The following is a 22,474-nucleotide window of genomic DNA, read 5'->3' as shown; positions in this document are numbered from 1 at the left end:
CAAGTTTCCAGGGCTTTGTGGGGGAATGAGATTGATTTGGGTAGCTCTTCTCAAAGAGCCGGCACAGACACGATGGGCCAAATGACCTCCTTCTGTGCTGTATATTTCTACGATAGTGAGTGTTTGGAGCCTGGCGGAAAAAGATTCAAGTTATGGAGATCTATGTAAGATGGAGTTTATGGAGAGTGGAATTATAGACATTTAATAATCATTTATTAATCCTTAGATTTGTTATAACACCTCTGGCATCAGGAGGATGTCTGAAGCGCTCCGGGAGGCTACCCCACGTGAAGAGCGCTATATAGATGCGAGTTGTTGTCGTTGTCTCAAAGTGTTTCACAGGATTTACTCTAAAGTTAAGTAACTGTCTTTTGTAGGTAAAAGCTGCAACCGATTTGCACACAACCCTACAAGTGTGTGCACAATTTAATCTGGGGATTGTTGGCCAGGATACTGGGAGAAACTCCTTTCTCTTTTGAGTGGTACATGGGGTCTTCACGGTCCATCTAAACAATCTGTAGGGCGGAACTTGCTCAAACGCTGAGCTCCCCCAGCGCTGTATGGGAATGTTAGCCTCGACAGTTCAAAGTTCCAACATGGGGCTTGAACTCACGACCTTCTGACTCAGAGGTGAGAGTGCTATCAACTAAGTATGCCTGACACAGGTTTGCTTCCCAAACTAAAATTGGTTTTCAGTGAACTTGCTTTTACAAACTTAAAGCAATAAAACACTGATATATAGCAGTTTAACTGTAGGCTGAAATGGTTATTCAAATGCAGACTGTAATTTGGTGGTTTAGGTGCCCAGAAGCATAACAGCCTTAAGATTCCACCTACACTTTATTGGTGTTTGTTTGACTGGATTGGCTTCTGGTAGCATAATCAGTTTCAGGAATGTGTCCAGTTAGGTAGCACCTCATTAATAACCAGATTGACCACTTGCTATGTCTAAATTCTTTCAAAAAACAATGAGCTACTATGTGCAAAGTGATATGGAAGAAGCAGGAGAATGGAATTAGGTAAGGTATCATGAAGGATAACACCGCCACAGGAAATGTGTACTGTAATTTTCTATGATTCTTAATTTACGCAATGAACAAAATGTTGATTAGAGTTCTATGTTCCAATCTAACATTTAAAACTGTGCCACTTTGTATATTATAGTTAATGTTGAATAACCTCATACCCAGGAACAGTTTTGCAGTGTGATTTTTACCAACTTTATTTCTTGGTATAAGTGGATAATAAATAATAATACTCCTTGCGTTTGATACCACATTTCTGGGAAAACCTGTAGAATGGCAATGAAATTCATCCAGTGGTTTGGTGTGCAATCCGGAATTATTGCTGATGTTACCTTGAAATTTTTTGTTGCCAAGTGTGAAAATGCTGCTTGAACGGACTCACTATAATGATCAAATGAGTACACATCAGAGGTATTTCAGCAGTCTGTAATCTCTGGGGACTTATCCGTCTGACCTGACTGATCAGTTTCATGAGCTGCAGCAGAGAGTGAGACTGTAAGAAACAAAACAAATTGAGTCCATCAGCAAATTTCTGTGTTACAGCATTGTGGTTTTCTGAATAGGCACATAAGAATTGTCAGCTATTCACCCTATTGAATCTGCCTCGCCACAAATGGCTCTATTGCACTGTTCACTATCCCCTCCCACAACCCCACTTGTCTAACATTTAGCTACGTTAATATTTCTACTTCCCAAGAGTCTATCCCTTTCTTCCCCCCACCTCCCCAGCCCTCAATTGATTTTTCTGACGGGTGGCTTTCTGGGGGAGCAAATTGCAATATTTTGCATAGAAATATTCAGCAAATAACCAAAGCACTAGGAATAGAAGGTGAAACTGGCGAGAAAGATGCGCTGCACGGACTTTAGAATCAAACCAATAGAAGTTTAGGTTTCTGGAATGTGAGTTGTGGTATTGTTAAATGTTGCATTGCAGTGAGAGTCCCGCTGTTGAGTGCAGCAAGTCCTGTGTTACTGCTGGCTCTTGTCGTCTCCAGGCTAGACCTTCCTCCTAAGCACTCATTTCCTGGTGTTATTATCGCAATACAATTTCAGAGGAAACCTAAACTCCTATAAATCTTGCTGTGCTTTTAAAAGCACACAGGGCTGCAGGAAGGTGAGCCATCAAGTGAAAACACATTGGCTTGCGTCTGTTTTCCCGGTGCACTGAATTTGGGCTGAGTGGGGGGGGGGGGTTTGTTGAACAAATCCAGGTGTTCTTAACTGATTTTAACTGCACCTTAGCTGTATCTTAACTGTACTTTGGAGTCCTGTAGCTCAGTGGTTAGAGCACTCACCTCTCAAGCGAGAAACCTGGGTTCGATTCCTGGCAAGGCATAACCTTGGGCAAGTTTCCTTACTCCATAACCCTGATAATAATCCCTCAAGAAAAAAATAATAAAATTGGTCACTTCAGTCCATCACTGTGGGACACTGTTATTATTAGCTGTATACCAGCTCATCTTTAGGGGGCAGGGTATTTCCTAAAATGGTCTGTTCTACGTGTAAATAGTAGTTATAATTGTATTTAACTTCAGATGCAATTAATAAAACACTACTGTATGCAGTGTGAGTAGATAGCTACAAGCAATAATTCAGGTGAGCGCAGATGTTTTATTCAGGAATATAGTTCAGACTGCCCATGTAAACTAATGGAGGCTGTGTCCTGGCTAAAATAGTGACTAATGAAGAATCTGCTTGTGAGAAGAGGGACACCCTATCCTCAAATGTACAGGTATCTTGATCTACATCATGCTTGCTTCATTTGCTCTCATCAGAAGCTTCTCCAAGCCAGTCTTTCCTGTTCTGAGGAATGGTCACACCTGAAACAAAATGTGACGCTATCTTTCTGAGATGTTGATTGACCTGCTATCCATTAACAGGACAGAATTCCTTTTCTTGCCTAGTTTGGCAAGTGTGGTTGGTTTCTGTTGCAGTTTCTGGGTCTTGGAGTCAGAAAACCAGAACATTTTCCCACCTGAACATTTAATTTGAGTTGCAGGGGGAGTCCGATGAGTACAAGCTCATGTATGTACAAGTTCGATATACACCGCAAAGGTATTGGGTGACCCTAGCTTCTCAACACATTCCCCATACTATACCAAACTTGGATTGCTATGAAGCGTAAAGCACAAACGGATTAAAGTGTTTGAAATACTTTGGATCTGATTTGCAATGTAGCACTACAAATAAAAAAAATTAGTTCTACAAAAATTAAAGACCTGAAATATTTTGGAATTTGTATTGGTTAAGCCTCTGGTGGTCAGTTTTTGTTTAGCTGAGTGTGGTCAGCTGTTGAGCAATACTGATTAGATTAGAGGATTGAAAAGATGTGATCTAAGATGACGATTTTGTGCATTGCCAACCACAGTCGCACACAGCTCCTGCTGCGAAACCAGATTAAATCACACCTTTGTTGCCATGGTTGCAAAGCAGATGCGGTTATCTCAGCAGAGTACAAACTGATATTACTGACGCCTTAAAATTATAGTGCAAATCTCCATTTGAGCACGAGAATGCAGGTAACTGCAGTCCTAATATCAGTGCAATAAATTGTTTTGATCTCCGATACATAATTTTAGAAACAGTGAATGGTTTTAAGAAACGTTACTACAATACAACCCTGTTATGTGTTCTGTTATAATGTAGAAAGTCTGTACTGTATTAATGTTGTGTTAATCATGCAAGGTTATTGTGAAACCTCTTCAATACCTAGAGTCGCTGGTTCTGTGGAAATTACTCAGTTTACGTAATGCTGGTTGTAATATTTGGTACTGATTATAAATGCTGACCAAAAGTGCTTCACAGAGAATTGCAGAAAAATGTAATGACCATTTATAGGCAAATGAGACAGCCAATTTGCACACAGAGTGAATGATATTTTATCTGGAGGGCTTGGGTTTAACAGTACAGTGTTAACGATAAACCACTCCAAGCTGCCAGTTTGTGCCTTTTTGAGTGGGCTTTTATGATTTCTGATCTGTGTAGGCCAGGAATGTGAAAACCACAGGCAGAAAATTGTCAGACCGCTCTGCTGGGGGCAGGGGGGAGCGTCACTGGGAGAAAACAATTGATATTTTGTCTTTCCTTTTTTGCAGTGCTATTGGCTATAGACCTGAAAACTGTCTGTGCCTTGCAATAGGAAAACCTGCTCTAGGAATAGCATTAAAACATCCTAATGCAGTATTTAACTTAACAGACCACTTGAACTGGTTGAGGTTGAAGTGAGGCTGTGCATTTCTGGAATTCATCCAGTTTGCATTGTGGAATAGAATTCCTGGACGCGACACAGTTCATTATGAATTTGAGCACAAGTCAGAGTGAAGCTCGCTGATGGCTCATTCAGCTCCTGGTCCTGGCTACCTGGAAACATTTGTTCACTTGTTTGTGCCAGGTGCTGTTGCTGCCTAAGCTAATCGTACCTGCCAGTGGTGAGCGTTCCTAAGCCTAGCTCATTTAAGTACTAGTGTGTGTTGTTTTTTAATACATCATAAAATCTACCATTTTTCAAATATCGCTTAGGAGCAGTCATTCACTATAATCTGCATGCGAACTGTTGTGTGGATACTAAAAGATAAGTTACTCTCTCCAGGAGAGGCTGATTGACAGAATAGAAATTATGAATTTAAACTGTAGAGATGTATTTAAACCTGTTTTAAAGAGAGTGTCCTAAAAACCTGTGCACAACCTATGTGTGGTGAAGGAATGTACCATAAACAACAGGATGTTTTTGCTTCGGGAGAAGAGAAAAATTGTAACAAGATGTTTTTCGTTGTGTTTGTTTTGGATTTCTGTTGTACCAAATATATTTATAAATAAATATATATTTTCAAAAATAAAGTATTTAAACGTTGTGCTGACTGTTTAGTTACCATTCCAACTATTTGCTTCATTCTCAAACTTGAATTCATTAAACTCTAAAGAGCAGTACAAGCATTTATTTAATAAAGGTTCAAGAGAGTTCACATTAAGTATTGTATGGATCAGCTTTGAAAGATCCAGTCTACGCTAACTCATTGGCTTCATAAGCTAACATGAGGGCGTAGTTTGGAATGACATTGCTAGGCTTTAAATTTACTTGCAGTGACCTTTTTGTGTGGAGAATTTTGCTTTGTCAACATTGTCTATTCTTGCAGGCAGTGCAATACTAATCAATATTTTAAATTATTTTTATCATCCTTAACCCCTCTGCCTTGTAATATTGACTGTTGAGTCTTATTTACTGCATGGAGCTGTACCGTGGAGTTATTCTCTGGGATGCTATGCAGTATATTCTGTGAAGCACTTTGAGACCTCTAGAAGATGTGAAAAGCGCTATATCAAATGCAAGGATTATTATTATTTATTATTATAAATGCAAGTTGTTGTTCAATCTCTTAAAGCTGTCCCAATCAAATCTTTGACCCGAGTTCAGGCTAAAATGACCCGGCAAGGGTGCTTCTCTATTTGATCAGCTTACAAAAATATTGAGTGGAGTAAGCTTTTTATTACAGGTGGAATATTTTTAAATTGACCTGTAAATCAGTCAACCTCTGCGTAGTTAATTAGCCTGTCTGCAGTGGATATCCCGCCCTCCACCAGTTTCCTTGTATACGAGCGATTTATTTGTGCTTAACTCTTACTGCACACCCCCACGCACACACTCACCCATGCGGACTTTTGACATTGATCCAGCAGGAGCTTTCCAAGCACCTCTGTTTTGCTGTGAGGAAGAACTTGTTTACAATCTGTTGAGTGATAGGTGATTTACAATAAGGGGAATTACTATAATGGATACAGATTAGGTGCAACTAAAATGAATGAATACAACTGAGTCAGTATTAAAATGATGTCATATGTGACTAAATGGGTTGAAACCTGACTAGTGTAGATGGGGAGGGAGTTTCAGCAACAAGGGAGTGTTTTACAGTCACTAAGTAAGATGAAACTAACTTTAGTGGGCAAGGTTGTTCCACCCTTAAAATATATAATAAATCCACTTTACATGCTGTGAAGTGCTTTTGATGTGTTAAGGCGCTATATCAAATGCAAGGATTATTATTAAGTATTGAAATGTCAAATTAAGTGCTGATTCCAGTGGCAAGGAGTAAACTTCTGTAAGTATTATGATGTTTTTAGTGCTGAGACTTTGGATGCTCTTGTGTCTTTTGTATCCCTCTGATGTGAGGGCTGCTACATTAAGTTCCATAAAGTTGGTTTGTCACCGTCTTGAGAGCAAGCTATCATTAATGTTGCAGCTTAAAATGGGAAAGTACAGCATGTACTGATTGCTTCAGTAATCAAGTTCAGCATGAAACTGAGTGTCTCAGTATTTGTTGTTCTTCATCTGTATACCAGAAATGTTTAAAACCCAATCAAAACGCCCTTCTGGAAGTATTAGAAACCAACCTTGTTTTGTGTTCAGTAAACGCAGTCTCAGCCTGGCCTAATTTGATCAAAGCCTTGTGTTCAAGCTTCATTCAATGCAAATATATTTTGTTTGTATTTGTCATAAAGCTACAATACCTCCTGAACTGTAAGTCAAGGAACATAACTGCAGAGGTAAATTTTGATGTATTAAGTAAGTGTGTCGGTGTTCAGTGTAACCGTGTGGGGAAATCTCTTCGAAAGGAATTTGGGAATGCATTGTAAATGGATGGTTGCACAAAAAGATATATCAACCACTTTGAGACATCGCCAGACATAAAAGGCGCTATATAAATGTACATTGTTTTCAATGTAAAGTCCAGTTTAAAGCATTCAGGCAAAGAGGGATATTATGATGAGAGGCTGAGTAGGTTGACTGTGCTCCATAGAGTTGAGGGTTGATCTGGTGTGATTTTAATGACTGAATTGGCAGGTTTGATAATGCTCATCTTCCTCTGGTAGAAGAATCAAATACTTGTGTTAAGTTTCACAAATGCACTTGTGTTAAAACATTTTCTTTAAAATGTGTAACAAATGTAAGACCTGCAACAAATGGCACAGGTACAAAAACCTGAACATTTTAAAAAAATACAATCTTTGTTACATTTCAAGTCTTTGATATTGTGTGACTTGGCAAATGTTATCAATGCTTTGCTGGGATTTATTTGTGATTCCTGATACCGTTTCTATGGTTGTAAGCCATAAATGCCACAACTAGTGTGCTGCGAAAGAAGTGCCAATGGAATGCAACGGCTCATAGGTATACATACAAAAAGCCCTCCCATCTTAACGATGGGACGAACAACTGACAGTAAGAAGGCGTGGAAGAACAGATGAGTCTTCAGGAAGTTTCTGAAAGCAGAGAGTAAGATTGTGATCTTGAGTGATTTTGGAAGCATTCCAGAGCACGGGTGTGGTGACTAGGACTCTTGTCTCCAGTTTGTACAGAGTTTACACTGCTGATCTCTAACAGTAGTTACCTTGAGAGGACAACGACAATTTTATAAAAGTTAAATTGTGAAGACCATTGACTCAAGACTGTTGTTGAACTATTAACAATGGCAACATAAGCATACAATGCCAGGAGCTGCCCAATGCTGCAATATTTCACTTCCGACAGGAGCACCAAGAATTGTGACTGGTTTCACTTCTGAACTGAGTTGTGATGCTTTGCAATACTATGAAAAAAGCCTTTCATTAGTTTCACTGTAGCCCTAGAAATGGAATGGTTTCATTGGTGCAAAATACTCGTTGAAAACTGCATGATTTATAAAATGTATTGTGCATTGTACAATGGGGCCTCTATTGCTCGCATTCCTACTTATCCACCATTTGACCAACTCGTCTCCTGTCTTCTGTTTGCTTATATCAGAGGGTTACAACTGGGTGTGCGTTTAAGGGTCATGGGGGTACGCAGAACAATACAGATATGCAAAAGTAAAAATGAAAGTAAAATAATAATCTTGAATTGATTTTTAACGGTATTATTATCTCTAAACCCCTGTGCGTAAATATTTCATTTCTGTTTAGCTGCTCAAAGTTTACAGTCTGACTATAGTTTCCTGTACACATGCGTGATTTTGATTGGGTTTCCACTCTGATATTAGGAGCGGCTGCATTTTAGTGACAGCAATAGTTGTTTGGTTGAATTGTTTTTGGTGTTTGCTTGAGTCCATCCATATTATCCTGTATATCCTTTCTCAAGTCAAAAATGGATACATTTCTCACTTGCAAAAGAAAAATAATTCCTAAATACTAACTCTTTAAAAGTAATTAAACTTTTTACAGTTTGGTATTCTGTCCTAAAACCAGCAGTTTGTCAGTCCCAAATTCTTGTGACGCATTTTATTTTAAATAAATGGGGAAAAAATTCAATTTGTTAATCAGAGTATTCTTTTGTCAATTTGTTAATCAGATTATTGCAACTGTGGTTTCATTCAGGAGAGCGAAAATTGTAAAGGGGTACTTAAGCACAGAACTTATTTATATAAACATTAAGTGCATTTCACTGTTTTCTTATCTCTTCAGCTGGGTCGTTCACCTACAAAAATACAGTGACTACATTTTATAGTAAATCCCATGAAGCACATTGAGAAGACCTCAGGTCTCCTGCCCGATCCGCCTCTTTGCCCCCACTCTTTGGAACTCCATCCCACAATCCCTTCACCTTGCTCCCTCTCTTGCCTCCTTCAAGGCGAGACTCAAAACCCTCTTTGATCATGCCTTCAGCTGCCCTCCTACCCCCTCTGCCCTCCCTCATCCCAACCCTGTGACCCGCCCCACACTCGGGTCCTGATCCCTGACTGTTTAACCCTTGGGATGTCATCCTGACATGAAAGGCGCTTTGCTAATGCAATTTTGTGGTTGTTGTCCTCCTGGTGTAAAATGCGCTCTATCAAATGCAAGCATGATTATTATTAAGTCATGCTCTTAAGTGGTAGTGAACTGGGTCATTAGATGGTAGGTAAGACAGGTTGTATATGAAGATGGGTGGGGGTGTACAGTGAAAGGGAAATTCTTTCGGTAGGTGTTTTTTAATGCATCTGATATGGATCCAATCTGTTAAATAAATAATCTTGACTTTTCCTAGTATTATTACTAGTGGTTGTTTTTCTAAACAAGATGAACTGAAGCACGTGAAATTAGCAAAAATCAAAATGCTTGACTTCTGCAATTATTTTCACGTAAACGTATTGTACTTATCGACGGGTATTAACTGATTTTCCTTTCTCTTGCTTATTCTATTTCTCTTCTATTTCAGAACACAGTCATGGAGGAAACTGTTATCTGGGAACAGCATACGGTCACTCTTCACAGGGTGAGTCACCAGCTCCATATCCAGTGAATGTCAGGATATTGAATCCTTGGGCATAATACAATAGTACAACTTCAGATGTCAGGAAACTGCAGAAGGAAAATTTTCCACATCAGTTCTTAAATCTGCATGGTGTTCGGGAAGTTGTATATTCATGGCTAAAGTCATACAAAACAAATGTGTAAGATACAGGCTCAGCAAGAAAAGGAAAGGTTATTTTCCCCTAAATTTGGACTGACCTCAGTTTTTCATGCCAGGTTATCCAATATGTGAAATATTTGGAAATGGCAGTAGGATTTTAAATGCTTGTATTGATGAATATATGAAGGTGTGAATGCTCGGTGCATTTTTCAGTCTGTTTTTGTTTGGATCGAGTCTCAATCAGTAACCTTTCTGTTTAATTTTAGGCTCCTGGATTTGGGTTTGGGATTGCAATATCCGGAGGAAAGGATAACCCACATTTTCAGAGTGGCGAAACTTCCATTGTAATTTCAGATGTTTTGAAAGGAGGTCCCGCAGAAGGACTGTTGCAGTAAGTGTGCTTAACCCGCACCTCTACTCTACACTATCCTCTGCCCCACTCTCTTTACTTTAATTTCCAAGTTGATGTTGCAGTCAAGCGGACTGAAATTCTTAGCATATCACACACAGCCTGGAGGTGTTTTAACCAGGCGGTACATTAAAAACATGCTAACAGATATGATGTGAGCCCTAGGAGCTTGACACCAGCTTGGCAGTGGCTGAAAAACAACAAATCCCCAGAACTCAACTGATTTGTGGAGCACTGATAAGACATTTTGAGGAGGCTGGTTGTTACTGGGAACTTTCGTACAGGCTGGAAACAGCCATGTGTAATTTCTATTATTAAAGAATTTATTTGCAGCCAAACTTGAAAACGGCAGTCCCATAAGTCTGACCAAAATAATTGGAAAACTGATGGAATTCATCAACAAAAGGAATATTGCCTTAATGAACACAATCTACAAATTACAGCCAGTGTGAAGGACACTTTAGGACAGACACCAGAGTGTTAGTAGTGTGTCAACCCTTGTAATAGGTTACCAGGAAAGCTGTTCTATTGATAGCATTCTCGCCTAGGAAGTCAGAAGGTTGTAGCTTCAAGTCCTAAGTTGGCTCTTGATACCCATATAGTCCATGCTGACACTCTAACACAGTGCTGGGAGTGTGCTGTTTTGTCAGAGGTGTCATCTTCGGATGAGACGTTAAACTGCGCCCTATCTGCCTGTTCAGGTGGATGTTAACGATCCAATGGCATATTCGAAAAAAGTTTATTCCTGTGCCCTGGCCAGAAATCTCCCAAATAAATTTGGTCACTCACTCCATGGCTATTTTGGGGCCATTGCTGTGTGCATATTGGCTGCCACATTTACCCACAAAATACACGCTGCCACGTTACTTTACAGTAAAGTATCCTGTGGACTGTTTTGAGACGTCTCAATGACATGATAATCGCTATGTCACATGCAAGTTGTAGTTATTAAGAAGAAAATAGCTTGTTGCCGTAATGACGACACTAGATAAAATGCTTCTTCATCCATACCTCCTTTGTGATCTATCTTTACTCCAACACACGCTAGATTTACAACTGTAAAAGATTGGAAAGCAATAAGCAAGTGAAGATAACATACTCTGCTGCAAAATGTTTAACCTTTATCCTTTTGTTTGAGGAAGGTGACTCAGTGATTAATGCAAATGCTCTCTGGTTAGATGCAGTGTCTTATTTTCATTGCCCATTGAATGGAAAAAGACAAACCTGTCGGTTAATTTTCCTCTTTACACACTAGAATTGTGGAATTTTACATCACTGAATGCGGCCATTTTCAGATTGCCGGCTCTCTGAAAGAACTGTTGATTTAGTACCAGTCCACAGCCCTTTCCTTATACCCTTTTATATTTTTCTTTTTCAAATTTTTGACTACAGTGTCATCTTGAGGATAGAGATTGGATCTAGAATGCCCAATCGTATTTCAGATTGGGTGCCTGCAAGTACCAAGAGGAGCCTGATTTTCTTAACATTAATCAAAGCTATATTTGGAAAGGAGAAACAAAAGTTTACTTTCTGGACCAACAGTTTATCTGTTGTGCTTTTGCTACTTGTATAATTCTGCCCCAGATACAACTGCGTCTGGTTTAGATTTAGTTCAGTAGTTACCTTTTGAGCCAAATGCAGAGGTTTGTGGTATATCAGTTTACGGTAGCATAGAAGAGCAACATCTGATGGTTTCATCAATCGAAAATCATTGTCTTGTATTCGATTAATTTAAAGGGCATTCAACATTTTCACTAATGGAAAAGTGTTCTTCACCCCTCCTCCCTTCTCCCCCCCACCCAAGGCAAGGATTTATTCCAAAGCTAGTTTCTCTATCTTAACTTCAGATGAGATGTTAAACCGTGGTCCCATTTGCCTATTCAGGTGGACATTAAAGATCTCATGGCACTATTCGAAAAGAGAAGGGAGTTTCTGCCAGCGTCCTGGTAACAAATTTCCCAAATCAAATTGGTCATTCATTTCAGGGCTGTTTGTGGGACATTGCTTTACGCAATTGGGCTGCTGTGTTTGCCCACAAAATACATTCAACCATTTCACGGTAAATCCTGTGAAGCGCTTTGAGACGTCCTTCCAACGTGATAATGTGCTGTACCAAATACACTTGCACAAAATACATATGTATTAGTTAAATGAGAAACTGAACTTTGGCTAAACTATGTCCCTTACGGTGCTGTTGTCCTGTTGGAACCCAAAAAATGCATTTGCAGCTAAAATGGAATGGAATCTGTTCTAATTGGAGGGTTTTTTTTTTTTGCAGGGAGAATGACCGTGTTGTCATGGTTAATGCGGTTTCCATGGATAATGTGGAGCATGCTTTTGCAGTCCAACAGTTGCGCAAAAGTGGAAAGAATGCAAAGATTGTAAGTAGTGCATGTTAAATGGGTGTGACTTGAAATTAACCTGCCTGCATGTATTCAACCAGTTGTGAGATTGTGTATTACTGTAATTCCTAACCTGTGAAGGTGGTAGTTTGTAAACTCAAAATTTGATATCATCATGAATTTAGTTTTTCCCATTTCTGAACATTTCAAACCCTGAGGTAAATGGGAACAATTAATGCGACTCCTAGAACGTAGCCTCATTTAACCGTTCTGTTTTTATAAATCCTACAGAAATAAGAGTATTTCACAGCCTGAAACACTTGGGCTGAGCCATCTACAACAGTGATGTGTACAATATTCAAGAGCCAAATAGTAATGTAACTGACTCAAGCAAATTAATATTACAAGCTTGAGCAGAGAAATTATTGAGAGTTTAGTTTCTTTGTTAAGATGCTATTTAAATGCACTTTAGTATCAGGGTTTTTTGTACATTCTACCACTGTCGAAAAATTGTTGCTCACTACCTTTCCTTGACTTCCATTTGTTCAAACTTTATTTCTGCATACCTCTGCACCCAAAACACTAAATACACATTGGGGCCGTTGTGTCACTTTGTATTCCCATACAACTGTTGTGAATTATTAACAAAAATCCCTCCTTTAATCTATCAAAATCCAAACATTGTTGTTAATCATTGCATTTGAATTCTCACACATTTCTCAGTGCAACAGCATAAAGTAACTTTACAGTAGCAGATATTTGTCAACATCTGATTCACATTTGCCGGCTACTGTTGTCGCAAGGTATGGTGGAATTGAGAATGGTGCTCAGCATCTGTCACATTCATTCCTGTAGTTCCAGCATTAAATATTTAATACAATGGTCTTATTCTTCTGCCTAGCATTTGCTGCCGTTGGTATCAATATGTCATTAAAAGCTGTTGCTGTCACTTGTTCCTGACTTGGTTTTGCTGTTGCTGTAATCCAAACTCTTATGTTGCTACTGCTGCTTGTCAGCAGTCCAACAGCGGGGCAGCCAAACTCGGATGGTTTGTGCGATTAGTGTCTGTAGTGGCAGTGGGGGACCTTTGATATGTTCCAGGAATGAAATCAGTTTGCCTTTGTTTTCAGTTCATACAATCATAGAAATTACAGCATAATAGGAAACCATTTGGCCCTTCGAGTCTAAACAGATGAAAGTGTTCCCTTCTTGAAGCTAACTGCTCCTGTCTCACTTCCCTGCTCTTTCCCTTTTATTATTCTCCAAATGTTTATCATATACCATAGGTTAGACATAAACTGAAAATTTGAATTCTGGCTGAGTTTTGATAGAAATTCCCAAGTAGAATGTTTTAGAGGTGGTTAGGTTCTTCAAATGATAGGTGCTGATTGGGGTGATTAATTTCAGAGATTTGTTGTAGGCAGCCCCAGTGATGCAGTGAATAGAGCTGTATCTTACGTCTTACAGACTGGACCTTGGTGGTTTGAAACCTGGTCTGGTTGGCTTGTCTCATGCGTGTCTGTGAGGTTCAACTTGCCCACCATCTCTCAGTCAGAGAGGTTAAAATCAGCCAAGTTCACTGGTCCTGGTCCTTCCTTAGTGCCCTCTAGTAATAGTGTGAATGTGTGTCAGCTGCGTGAGGTGAGGCTGTGACAGTCTCGGCAGTCATGTGGCCTGGCAAAACTGACCACTGTGGAAAAAGTTCACACATGAAAAATAGCCACTTAGCGGGGTACAGGAGGGCATCTAGCACCTGTGGAACTGCACCTCAGCATAGGCTTCAAAGTCTAGAGACCAGGAGCAGAGGACTCTGCCAATGGGAAGAAAATTGGACACTTTTTTAATTTGTCAAGAGAGAAATTGGTCAGAGTTGGAAATAAAGATCCTTATAACCAGTTTAACTTGCACAATGACCCTTGGGTGTGCTTTTGATAGGTAATAATGGTTTTCTTTTGGTGTTCGCAGACAATAAGGAGGAAACGGAAGGTTCAGATGCCGGTAATGAGGCCGGAGCCTGATCGTCGACCGATATCCGAGCCTGAAGATGACAGCTATGAGGATGAAGAGGAGCTTTATGATCGTAAAAGTGGCCGGAGTGGGCCCAGTCCTTATAGTGGGAGAAGAAGTGAAAGGAGCATTGGCAGGAGAGCAGACAGCAGGGAGCGAAGCTTATCGCCGAGATCAGACCGGCGATCGGTCACCTCAAATCTACCACCAAAACCCATTAAAGTTACATTGGTAAAGTCGAGAAAGAATGAAGGTGTGTGTCTTATCACAAGAATTCAAATGACTTGCAAAATGATGCTCACTTGTGCAACAAGTTCTATTGTCTTCAGGTTCTTCTTGTGACTGAATGTTGTCCTCCTAATTCAAATTTTTAGCAAACATTTAAAAGGGTTTCTGCAATCTACGCTAGTGTTCCATGTTGCAGGATAAGGCATATGTGAACTATGCAAATTTAAATTTTATATATATAATTTATATTTTTGTGTGTGTATAGTATATTTGAGTTTGTGGTTATCCTCTGGAACTTGCAGGTGATACGAACAGGTTAGTCGCTTGAACTGGAAAAGTTAGAATGGCTGTCTAAATGATTACGAGGCAGTAATGTAAATTATGGCTTCCCATACGGATTGCTGAAGCACATAGACATGTTGGTCCGGGTGGAGGTTGAAAAGGGGCTGTGCTGTTCCTAAATCCGCATTGGTCACCATATTGAATGTTATGTGGATTTGTTTTGAAATGAATGATCCAGGACTCTATAAACTTCTGTGGATTCAGTTTTGCTGGGACTGCAGGAATATATCTGGCAAGGTATACTGGTTTAGATGGAATAATATAGATTGTTGCAGAGCATTAATATCCTGAAGTTTCACTTCATTGTTTTCCTAGGCAAGCAAGCCTTTGTATGTTTGCTCTTCTTAGAAAGTTTTTCCTTTGGTTATTTGTCTGCCATCAGCAGTTTCTGCTGTACTGTCCCTTAAGTTAAGTGTGCGCCTACACGCATGCAAATTCAGAATCCTATTAGCAGGATGCACTCACTGAGTGATCTTCTCTTGATTCATAATCAGCGCTGTGAGTGAAACAAACTCGATGATTCCTCATTCCTATCTTTTAGATTTGTAAGGCGACGGTATGAGCATTCTAAATCACGAGATCCTAGTTTGATTTGTCCAGGTTCATGTCCTCATTGAACCAGAGAGCCTTGAAGTTCTGACTTCGGAACCATCTAAAGAGTTTGTTTCACAATGGAGGTTTCGATATGTTTCTGTGCTTGCAATGCCTTTAATAGTGACCAAGTGATTGCTGTATTTCCATGGTCACACAAAAGGATCAATGATTCAGTGCAATCACTACAGATCAGTTGAGGAATGTCCCATTTTTAAATAATCCTATGTAATGGGTGTTGATTGATTGGTGAGGAGCATGGTGGATGAGGGTGCCATGGAATTTTAGAATGGAACACTCTGCCTGGATTTAGGGCGCACGTTAGTTATTGATGTCATTGTGTCCAACAGAGTATGGCCTGCGATTGGCGAGCCACATCTTTGTTAAGGAAATCTCGCCAGAAGGATTGGCAGCAAAGGATGGCAACATTCATGAGGGTGATGTAGTGTTGAAGGTGAGCCAAGTTTCACTTCCTAATCTTTGAAGTTAAAATTTGTGAAGGTTTTGATTGTACTCTTCCCTTTTGGTTCTTGAACTGTGAGGTCTGGACCATAATCATCTGTTTTGATGTTGAGGGCTGTGCTATGCTGCAGTCCAGCAACATAGGAGATGGTTCTGCAGGGCTGCTCATCAAGCTTTGTGGCTGCTTTTATAGTTGTGTATGTTTAGGGACCCCGTAAATTTCTTTGTCCATTCCCCCCACCCTAGTAAGCGCTAAACAGTTGATTCTGGGTTGTGAGCTTATTCTGGTATGTAAATTAGCCTGCCCACTATCTACTGATGCCTTTTATTTTTTTAAATCTTAATACGCTTGGTTTTATGCACTTAGCATACTTATCTGGGAAGTCAACTGTTGTTTGCTCCTTCAAAGGTACACCTTTGTGTGGGAGTGTGAAGTACAGGCACATCCATGAGTTTTGCAACGCAAAGTTGATATGCTTTAAGCTCTAAATAGAATCCATTTGCTTCTTCTAGATTTGTGCATGTCCATTGGGTTAATGTTGTCGCTGCTGTTTTTACCTCCTCAGCAAATTAACATCATTGTTCAGAATGTTTTGGTTACACCAGGTGTCTCTTGATGAAGAACAACAATCTTAAGAATTTGCACTGTTATCATCTTAGTTTTTATATCTTAATTTAACTTTTGTTTTATTCCGTTTTAAATTATTGGTGCGCTGCACAGGTATTACGTGCATTGCTAGATTGAAGGCTGATGCTGTTAGTCCCAAGGAATTGTAATCAGCAAGTGATAGTTCATGTGTACTTTTCTCTGTATTCAAGGCCAGGAAGCAAATAAAATGTTAACATTGTCTGTAACTCTTGTACATAAAATGTCATTGTTTCCTGGGACTCTTTCCAGATAAGATCTGATTGTTTGTGATCGTGTACTGGACTTCTTGCTTTACTACAAGTCTTTTGTTTCATTTCAGATCAATGGCACCGTTACAGAAAACATGTCCTTGGGAGATGCAAAGAAACTAATCGAAAGATCAAAAGGAAAGTTAAAGATGGTGGTGCAAAGGGATGAGAAGGCAACTCTTCTGAACGTGCCTGATTTAGATGACAGCATTCCTTCTGCAAATGCTTCTGAGAGAGACGGTGAGTTATAGATCTGGGGTTGTTTCAGCACAAATTTGATATGCCCACAGAGATTGGAGGTAGAGCATGGAATGGATAATAACTTGAGTGCATCAATGTCTTTGTTTATCAGAGTAAATATATTTTTAAAAACTTACAAAAAAAAAAGCACTTTTGACATTGGAAGGACATCTCAAAGCACTGCACGGGATTTACTAGAAAGTTTAGCGACTGTATTTATATGTATCTTATCAATAAAAGTACTGAGTAGAAAATATGGTACTGGAATTAAAAACATAGAAACAGGAGTAAGCATTCAGCCCGTCAAGCCTGTTCTGCCATTTAATAAGATCATGGCTGATCTGTACTTCAAGTTCCATTACCCACCTTTCCCCCATACTCTTTAATACCGTAAAATAAATGGTAACACTAGTGAATTGAAAGAAACATATCCATTTCTTTAAACATTGTGCATTATTAATTTGATAGTCTGAACAATTGTGTTCTACTCTATTAATACAGATATTGTATTTTTATCTATTTTCTTTGTAAAATTGTGAGCCATCACCAAAAAGTGACCTTCAGCAGCGCAGAAAATGCTAATGTTTTATTTTACAGATATTTCAGAAATCCACTCACTGGCATCTGATCATTCCAACCGTTCGAATGAGAGACCCCGGCATCGGTCCCGCTCTCCTGACAAGCGATCTGACTGGTCTGACCATTCTCCTCAGCCAATAAGCAATGGCAGGTGAGTGTTTCCCTCTTAGGGCTGGCTTGTGCATAGTAGGTAAAGTGTCAGATTAAATGTAACTACGGTTCTGTGAGGAGGTGAGGAATGGCCTTGTGATGCGGGGAGCTTTGTTTTCCGCCCGCCCCCCCCCCCCTCCATCAAAGTACATGGAAAAATATTCTGGAGACAGTTAGATTATCAGTTTAAATAAATAGTTTGGCTTTGTGGCAATGTTACAGAGCTTTGATGTTGCTTCTCGTGAGCTGCTGAACCCTTGCATTGAGAATCTGCCACTCCCTCTGCCACTAACCATACCTAGCTGTGAATTGATAACTGCAGGATTTATGCTGCGAATTCCCTCCTGCAGCCAAGATGTGCTCAGTGCTATGCTTCTAGCACCTCAGTGCAAAGCGCTGAGAGCAGGAACCTGAAATAGTTCACTGATGCTTTGAAGTATAATTGAAGAGATTTCACCTTAAATATGTCTGCCAAGTTTGAAGCCTTGGCCACCAAGCCCATATAGGAAGCCAGAAAAACGTTTGTGGTTAGTGTTGGCCTATGTTTGTACTCTTTTAACTATCCGCGATCGTAAAACCTAGTGAAGCCTTGAATTAAACCCCAGTGATTGAAGTCTCATCATGCAATATCTAAAAACCCATTGGATTTGTGGAGGTTTTCCGAACTGTGCTTGCTGTTAGGATGTGCACAAGCATGATGGAATTATGTAGTAGACTAGAACCAGCTGCAAGATGGTGCCTTATGTGCTTAAGAGTTAGTTTCCCTGTATCAATGGAGAGTGATGTTTTAAATTACTAGCAGCCTGCCAGTTCTGTGTTCTTTGTTTCTGTAGTATGAAGCCCTGAGTGGAGCCATGCTCGGGTTTCCCCAAGTACACACTTTTCTTTACAACTTTCTGCTTTTTGAAAGCAGCTGAAATTCAGCTGCCAAGTAAGGTCAGACCTCAGTTGTGAAAGGATTTACAACCCCCAGCTTGGGTGCAAAACATTGATTGTCCAGTGCCTTGGGATATCCTCCTGACATGAAAGGGAACAACAACAACAAATTGCATGCGTATGGCACCTTTCGTTCATGAGGATGTTAAATAAATGCAAATCATTGTTGATTTTTCCTCTGGTTGGAATATATAGAATCGTAGAAATGACAGCATCAGCAGAGAGAGATTGGTGATGCAACTACTAGTCCCAATTTCTTGCTCCTTCCCCATACTAGTTTATCACCTACAACAACAACAAAATTACATTTGTAAAGCTCCTTTCACATCGGGAGGATGTTCCCAAGGCACTGGACAGACAGAGTTATGGACCTGAGCTGGGGGTCAGGGTCGGGGAGGGCAGGGGGGGATGCAGGGAGATCGAAAGCATGGTCGAAGAGGAGGGTCTTGAAGCTGGCAAAGGAGGCAGAGGGACTGCGGGATGGTGTACCAGAGCCTGCCCGCCAATAGTGGGGCGACCGAGGCAGGGGGAACGTGAAGCAGACCGAAACCGCTGAGCAGAGGGAGCAAGCAAGATGATAGGGGGTTAGGAGGTCGTAGAGGTAGTGGGGAGTAAGATCATGGAGGGCTTTGAAGGTGAGGACCAGGATCTTGAACTGTATCCTCTGTGTGATGGGAAGCCAGTGGAGCCGGACGAGGATGGGGTGATAGGGTCATGGAGCCTGGTGCGGGAGAGAACATGGGCTGCAGAGTTCTGGACGATCTGCAGCCTACGGAGGGAGGAGTTGGAGAGGCCGAGAAGCAATGAGTTTGCATAATCAAGCCTAGAAAGCCTTTAAGTCATAATTCTCAATTTTCTTCAATGTAAACTGTTGTTGGTGTTCAGGTACAACATTGCTGGTGCAGTGCTGCAATGTTGGACTTTGTTATGTACAAATTGGCTCCTGTGTTCGCTTAAAAAAAATACACTGTCAACAACAGCAAATTACATTTATATTGCGCTTATCACGGTGTAAGGATGTCCCTAGGCGCTGTCACTGCACATTACAATAAATCCTGTGAAACTCTTTGAGACATCCTCCCAACGTCAAAGGCTGTATCAAATCCAAAGATTATTATTACAATATTGCAATTCCCATTCTGTATGGTGTGTGTATTGCTGCCATGTGCAAAAGGAAAGATCTGCTTGTTGCATTATGTGTAAAATATTACATTGGTCAGATTGAGAAGTTTTAATAGAAACAATGTTTTGATTACATCTAAATTGGCATTGTATCAGTCTTTCTACAACTATAAACTGGGAATCCCGTAATCTAGTGGTTCGTGCGCTCGCCTCGCAAGTTCAATTCCTGGGTGGAGCGAAACCTTAGGCAAGATTTCTTACCCCAATTGCCTTTGTTTACAAAGCAGTAGATAGGAAACCGGTTGTTAGTCAGTTAGAAGACTGCTTCCCAGGGGTAATTATACCAAAACAAAATTAAAATCCACAACTGTTTGTGGGACTCTGCTGCGCGCAATTGCAGTTGCGCTTCACCCAGAAAATAAAGTTCACTTTACCATATATTCTGTGAAGTGTTTTGAGATGTCTGTGATAAGGCACTGTATCAAATGCAAGGATTATTATTATAACTCAATAAATCAAAGGAATCCTACCTCCTTCTGAATTGTGGTTTATAACATTTGGATGTGACCTGACTCTGCAAACTGTTGCAGTAAAGGCTACATTTCAAACACTGAAATGTCTTTAGCCTTTAACTTCCTGCTTTTGTTCTGAGCTTTAGGCGTAACCACAGCTGAACAAATTTGGCAACTTCATACATGAGAGAACTTTATATTTGACTTTATTGTACAACAGACAGAAGGTAGAAATTAAGTGAGATTGTTTTTTAAGGCTTGTTGAAGAATGGAGTTCTACTCGTATTTCGGGTTGCTTACAAGCAGGTCGTGGTTAGTGACTCGCATTTAGTTTCTGCTGTTTTGAAGGATTGTTTCTGCTGAGTGAGAAAGTAATTAAGTTTTCTGTTGTGCAGTATGGCAGCTGAAGTGTGAGATGGAGAGATTTTGCTTTTTCCCAAACTCGAGTACTATCTGTGGTGCACTTCAGTGCATCAGTTCTGTTCATTTTCTCTTCTCAACAGTAGGTTTGCTTTTTGAAAATGTGCGCTCAGAAATAGCATTCAACATTGTCCCACCTGTGGAAGATGCTATCAACTGAGCCAGGCTGACACCTTTATGCAGTTGAAATGGAAAATGTACTGGTTAGACTGCTGGGGATAATGGAATTGTAACAATTGTGGTATAGACATGTTATTCTATTATGAGCAAGCTCTTCAATGACTGACTGCCTCGTGGCTCTCCCGCTGTAATTAGTAAATAAACAACCAACACATTATCTGTGCTTGGTCATAGTGAATTGTTCAATATGCTACTCTATAATTTGGCACCTGACTTCACCTTATTGAATAGCCTTCACAGTTGCTTCACCTCTAAGCACCCAAAAACGTGGTACACACTGATTCCCAAAGGTACATCATTAATATCAATGTGAGAATGAAAGGTCATCGATTTCAAAGAAAGTCCTGTATATTGTTTACAATGTCCCAGTGATATGCAAATTTGGGGTAGTTTCCTGAATCTCCCCAGTCAAAATCCTTATTGTTAATCTGGGTACTGAAACATAAGTCTTGTTTATTTAAAAGAATTTATCGCAGTAAAATATGGGATTGACTTGTTTATTTGCATGTCATGTCACATCCCTAAGTTGATTTGGGTGTGAGGCTTCTGCACATTGATGCATTCAGTGAGTAATGCAGTTACACTATGTATTGTGCTTCAAGATTACTGATGACATCAATTCACATCCACTGATGTCAATGTATTTTGGATAATATAAAAGTACATTAGCCTTTTTTATCAAAAAAATTATTTGATACTGTTGAGTCAAAATATCACAAGCTGCCTCATATAATGATGTGTTTTGAAATGGCGAATTGGTATGTGTTCAAATGCAGCCATTAATTCACAACAATAACACCCCAGAAATGTAAATGACATAATCATTTAATAATCTAGGTGTGTTGTTTCCCACCTCCTCCGTACAGCATAAATGCAAACTGCCTTGGGCATTTCTAAAGGCATTTTTGTGCCACTGTCCGTGCTTAGTATTCAGATGCCTCTTGACCCCAGAATGATGCCTTGGATATTTTAATGAGGGTTTAATATTAGCCAGGACTCCCTAGTTTTCACAAATAGTGACAGGTTTCTTTAAGATCACTGGAACCATCAATCAGATGTGTAGATAAGATCTGCATTTAAAGTCTCATCTGAAAGACAATACTTCTCAGTGTAGTTATCCGCAGTATTGCACTGGAGTATCAAGCTAGACTGTGAGCTGCACTCCTAACTCACAACCTTTTTGACCCAAAGGCGAGAGTATTTGAGGCAGATTGATGCTGAGAAATCATTTTCCTGCCAAATCCTTTATTTCCATTTGTTTTAGTCCCAGGAGAGCTCTCCCAAACTATGCTGTAATACAGTTAAAAGGACAATTTTCAGATTTTAAATTGTTCCACCATTACTTATCAGAATTTAAGGTTTGTGATTTTGGTTGGGAATTTCATTTTTAATAAAAGCTTTAAAAGGGAAAGTTTATACTGCGCTAAACTGTTACCTAATCCTGAGGTTAGACCAAGTGTACATACTGTTTGCGGTGGTTGGAGGCAGCTGGAGTAGAATTGCCCTTGCGTGACATCAGTTTCCACTTGAGTCACCCCAGGAATGGGGTCAGTGGATTGTGAGCATTTTTCAGCCAAAAACCAATTGTAATGCACAGCGTAGCAAGGCATGGCGAACGGACATCAGGCTGTGTATGGAAAGCTTCCTTCATGACATTTAACATTACTCCCCTG

The 22,474-nt window shown here is 40.0% G+C and overlaps 1 protein-coding gene across 9 annotated transcripts in view; it reads left to right on the top strand.

Moving 5' to 3' along the window:
* tjp1a (tight junction protein 1a) overlaps positions 1-22,474 on the top strand; it is a 72,318-nt gene that overhangs the window by 24,758 nt on the left and 25,086 nt on the right. For all 9 annotated transcript variants that reach the window (XM_042343113.1, XM_042343119.1, XM_042343115.1 and 6 more), the window contains exons 2-8: positions 9,190-9,246; positions 9,651-9,775; positions 12,072-12,174; positions 14,101-14,395; positions 15,654-15,757; positions 16,734-16,902; positions 17,500-17,632. In XM_042343113.1, the coding sequence (XP_042199047.1) occupies positions 9,199-9,246; positions 9,651-9,775; positions 12,072-12,174; positions 14,101-14,395; positions 15,654-15,757; positions 16,734-16,902; positions 17,500-17,632 (977 nt within the window). In that variant the 5' untranslated portion in view covers positions 9,190-9,198. The remainder of the gene's footprint in view (positions 1-9,189; positions 9,247-9,650; positions 9,776-12,071; positions 12,175-14,100; positions 14,396-15,653; positions 15,758-16,733; positions 16,903-17,499; positions 17,633-22,474) is intronic.

This window comes from Callorhinchus milii, unplaced genomic scaffold, assembly GCF_018977255.1.
Source record: "Callorhinchus milii isolate IMCB2004 unplaced genomic scaffold, IMCB_Cmil_1.0 Scaffold22, whole genome shotgun sequence".
In the NCBI taxonomy this organism is placed as follows: Eukaryota; Metazoa; Chordata; class Chondrichthyes; order Chimaeriformes; family Callorhinchidae; genus Callorhinchus; species Callorhinchus milii.
The sequence above is the reverse complement of the archived record's forward strand: the minus strand, read 5'-3'. Positions and strand labels throughout refer to the sequence as shown.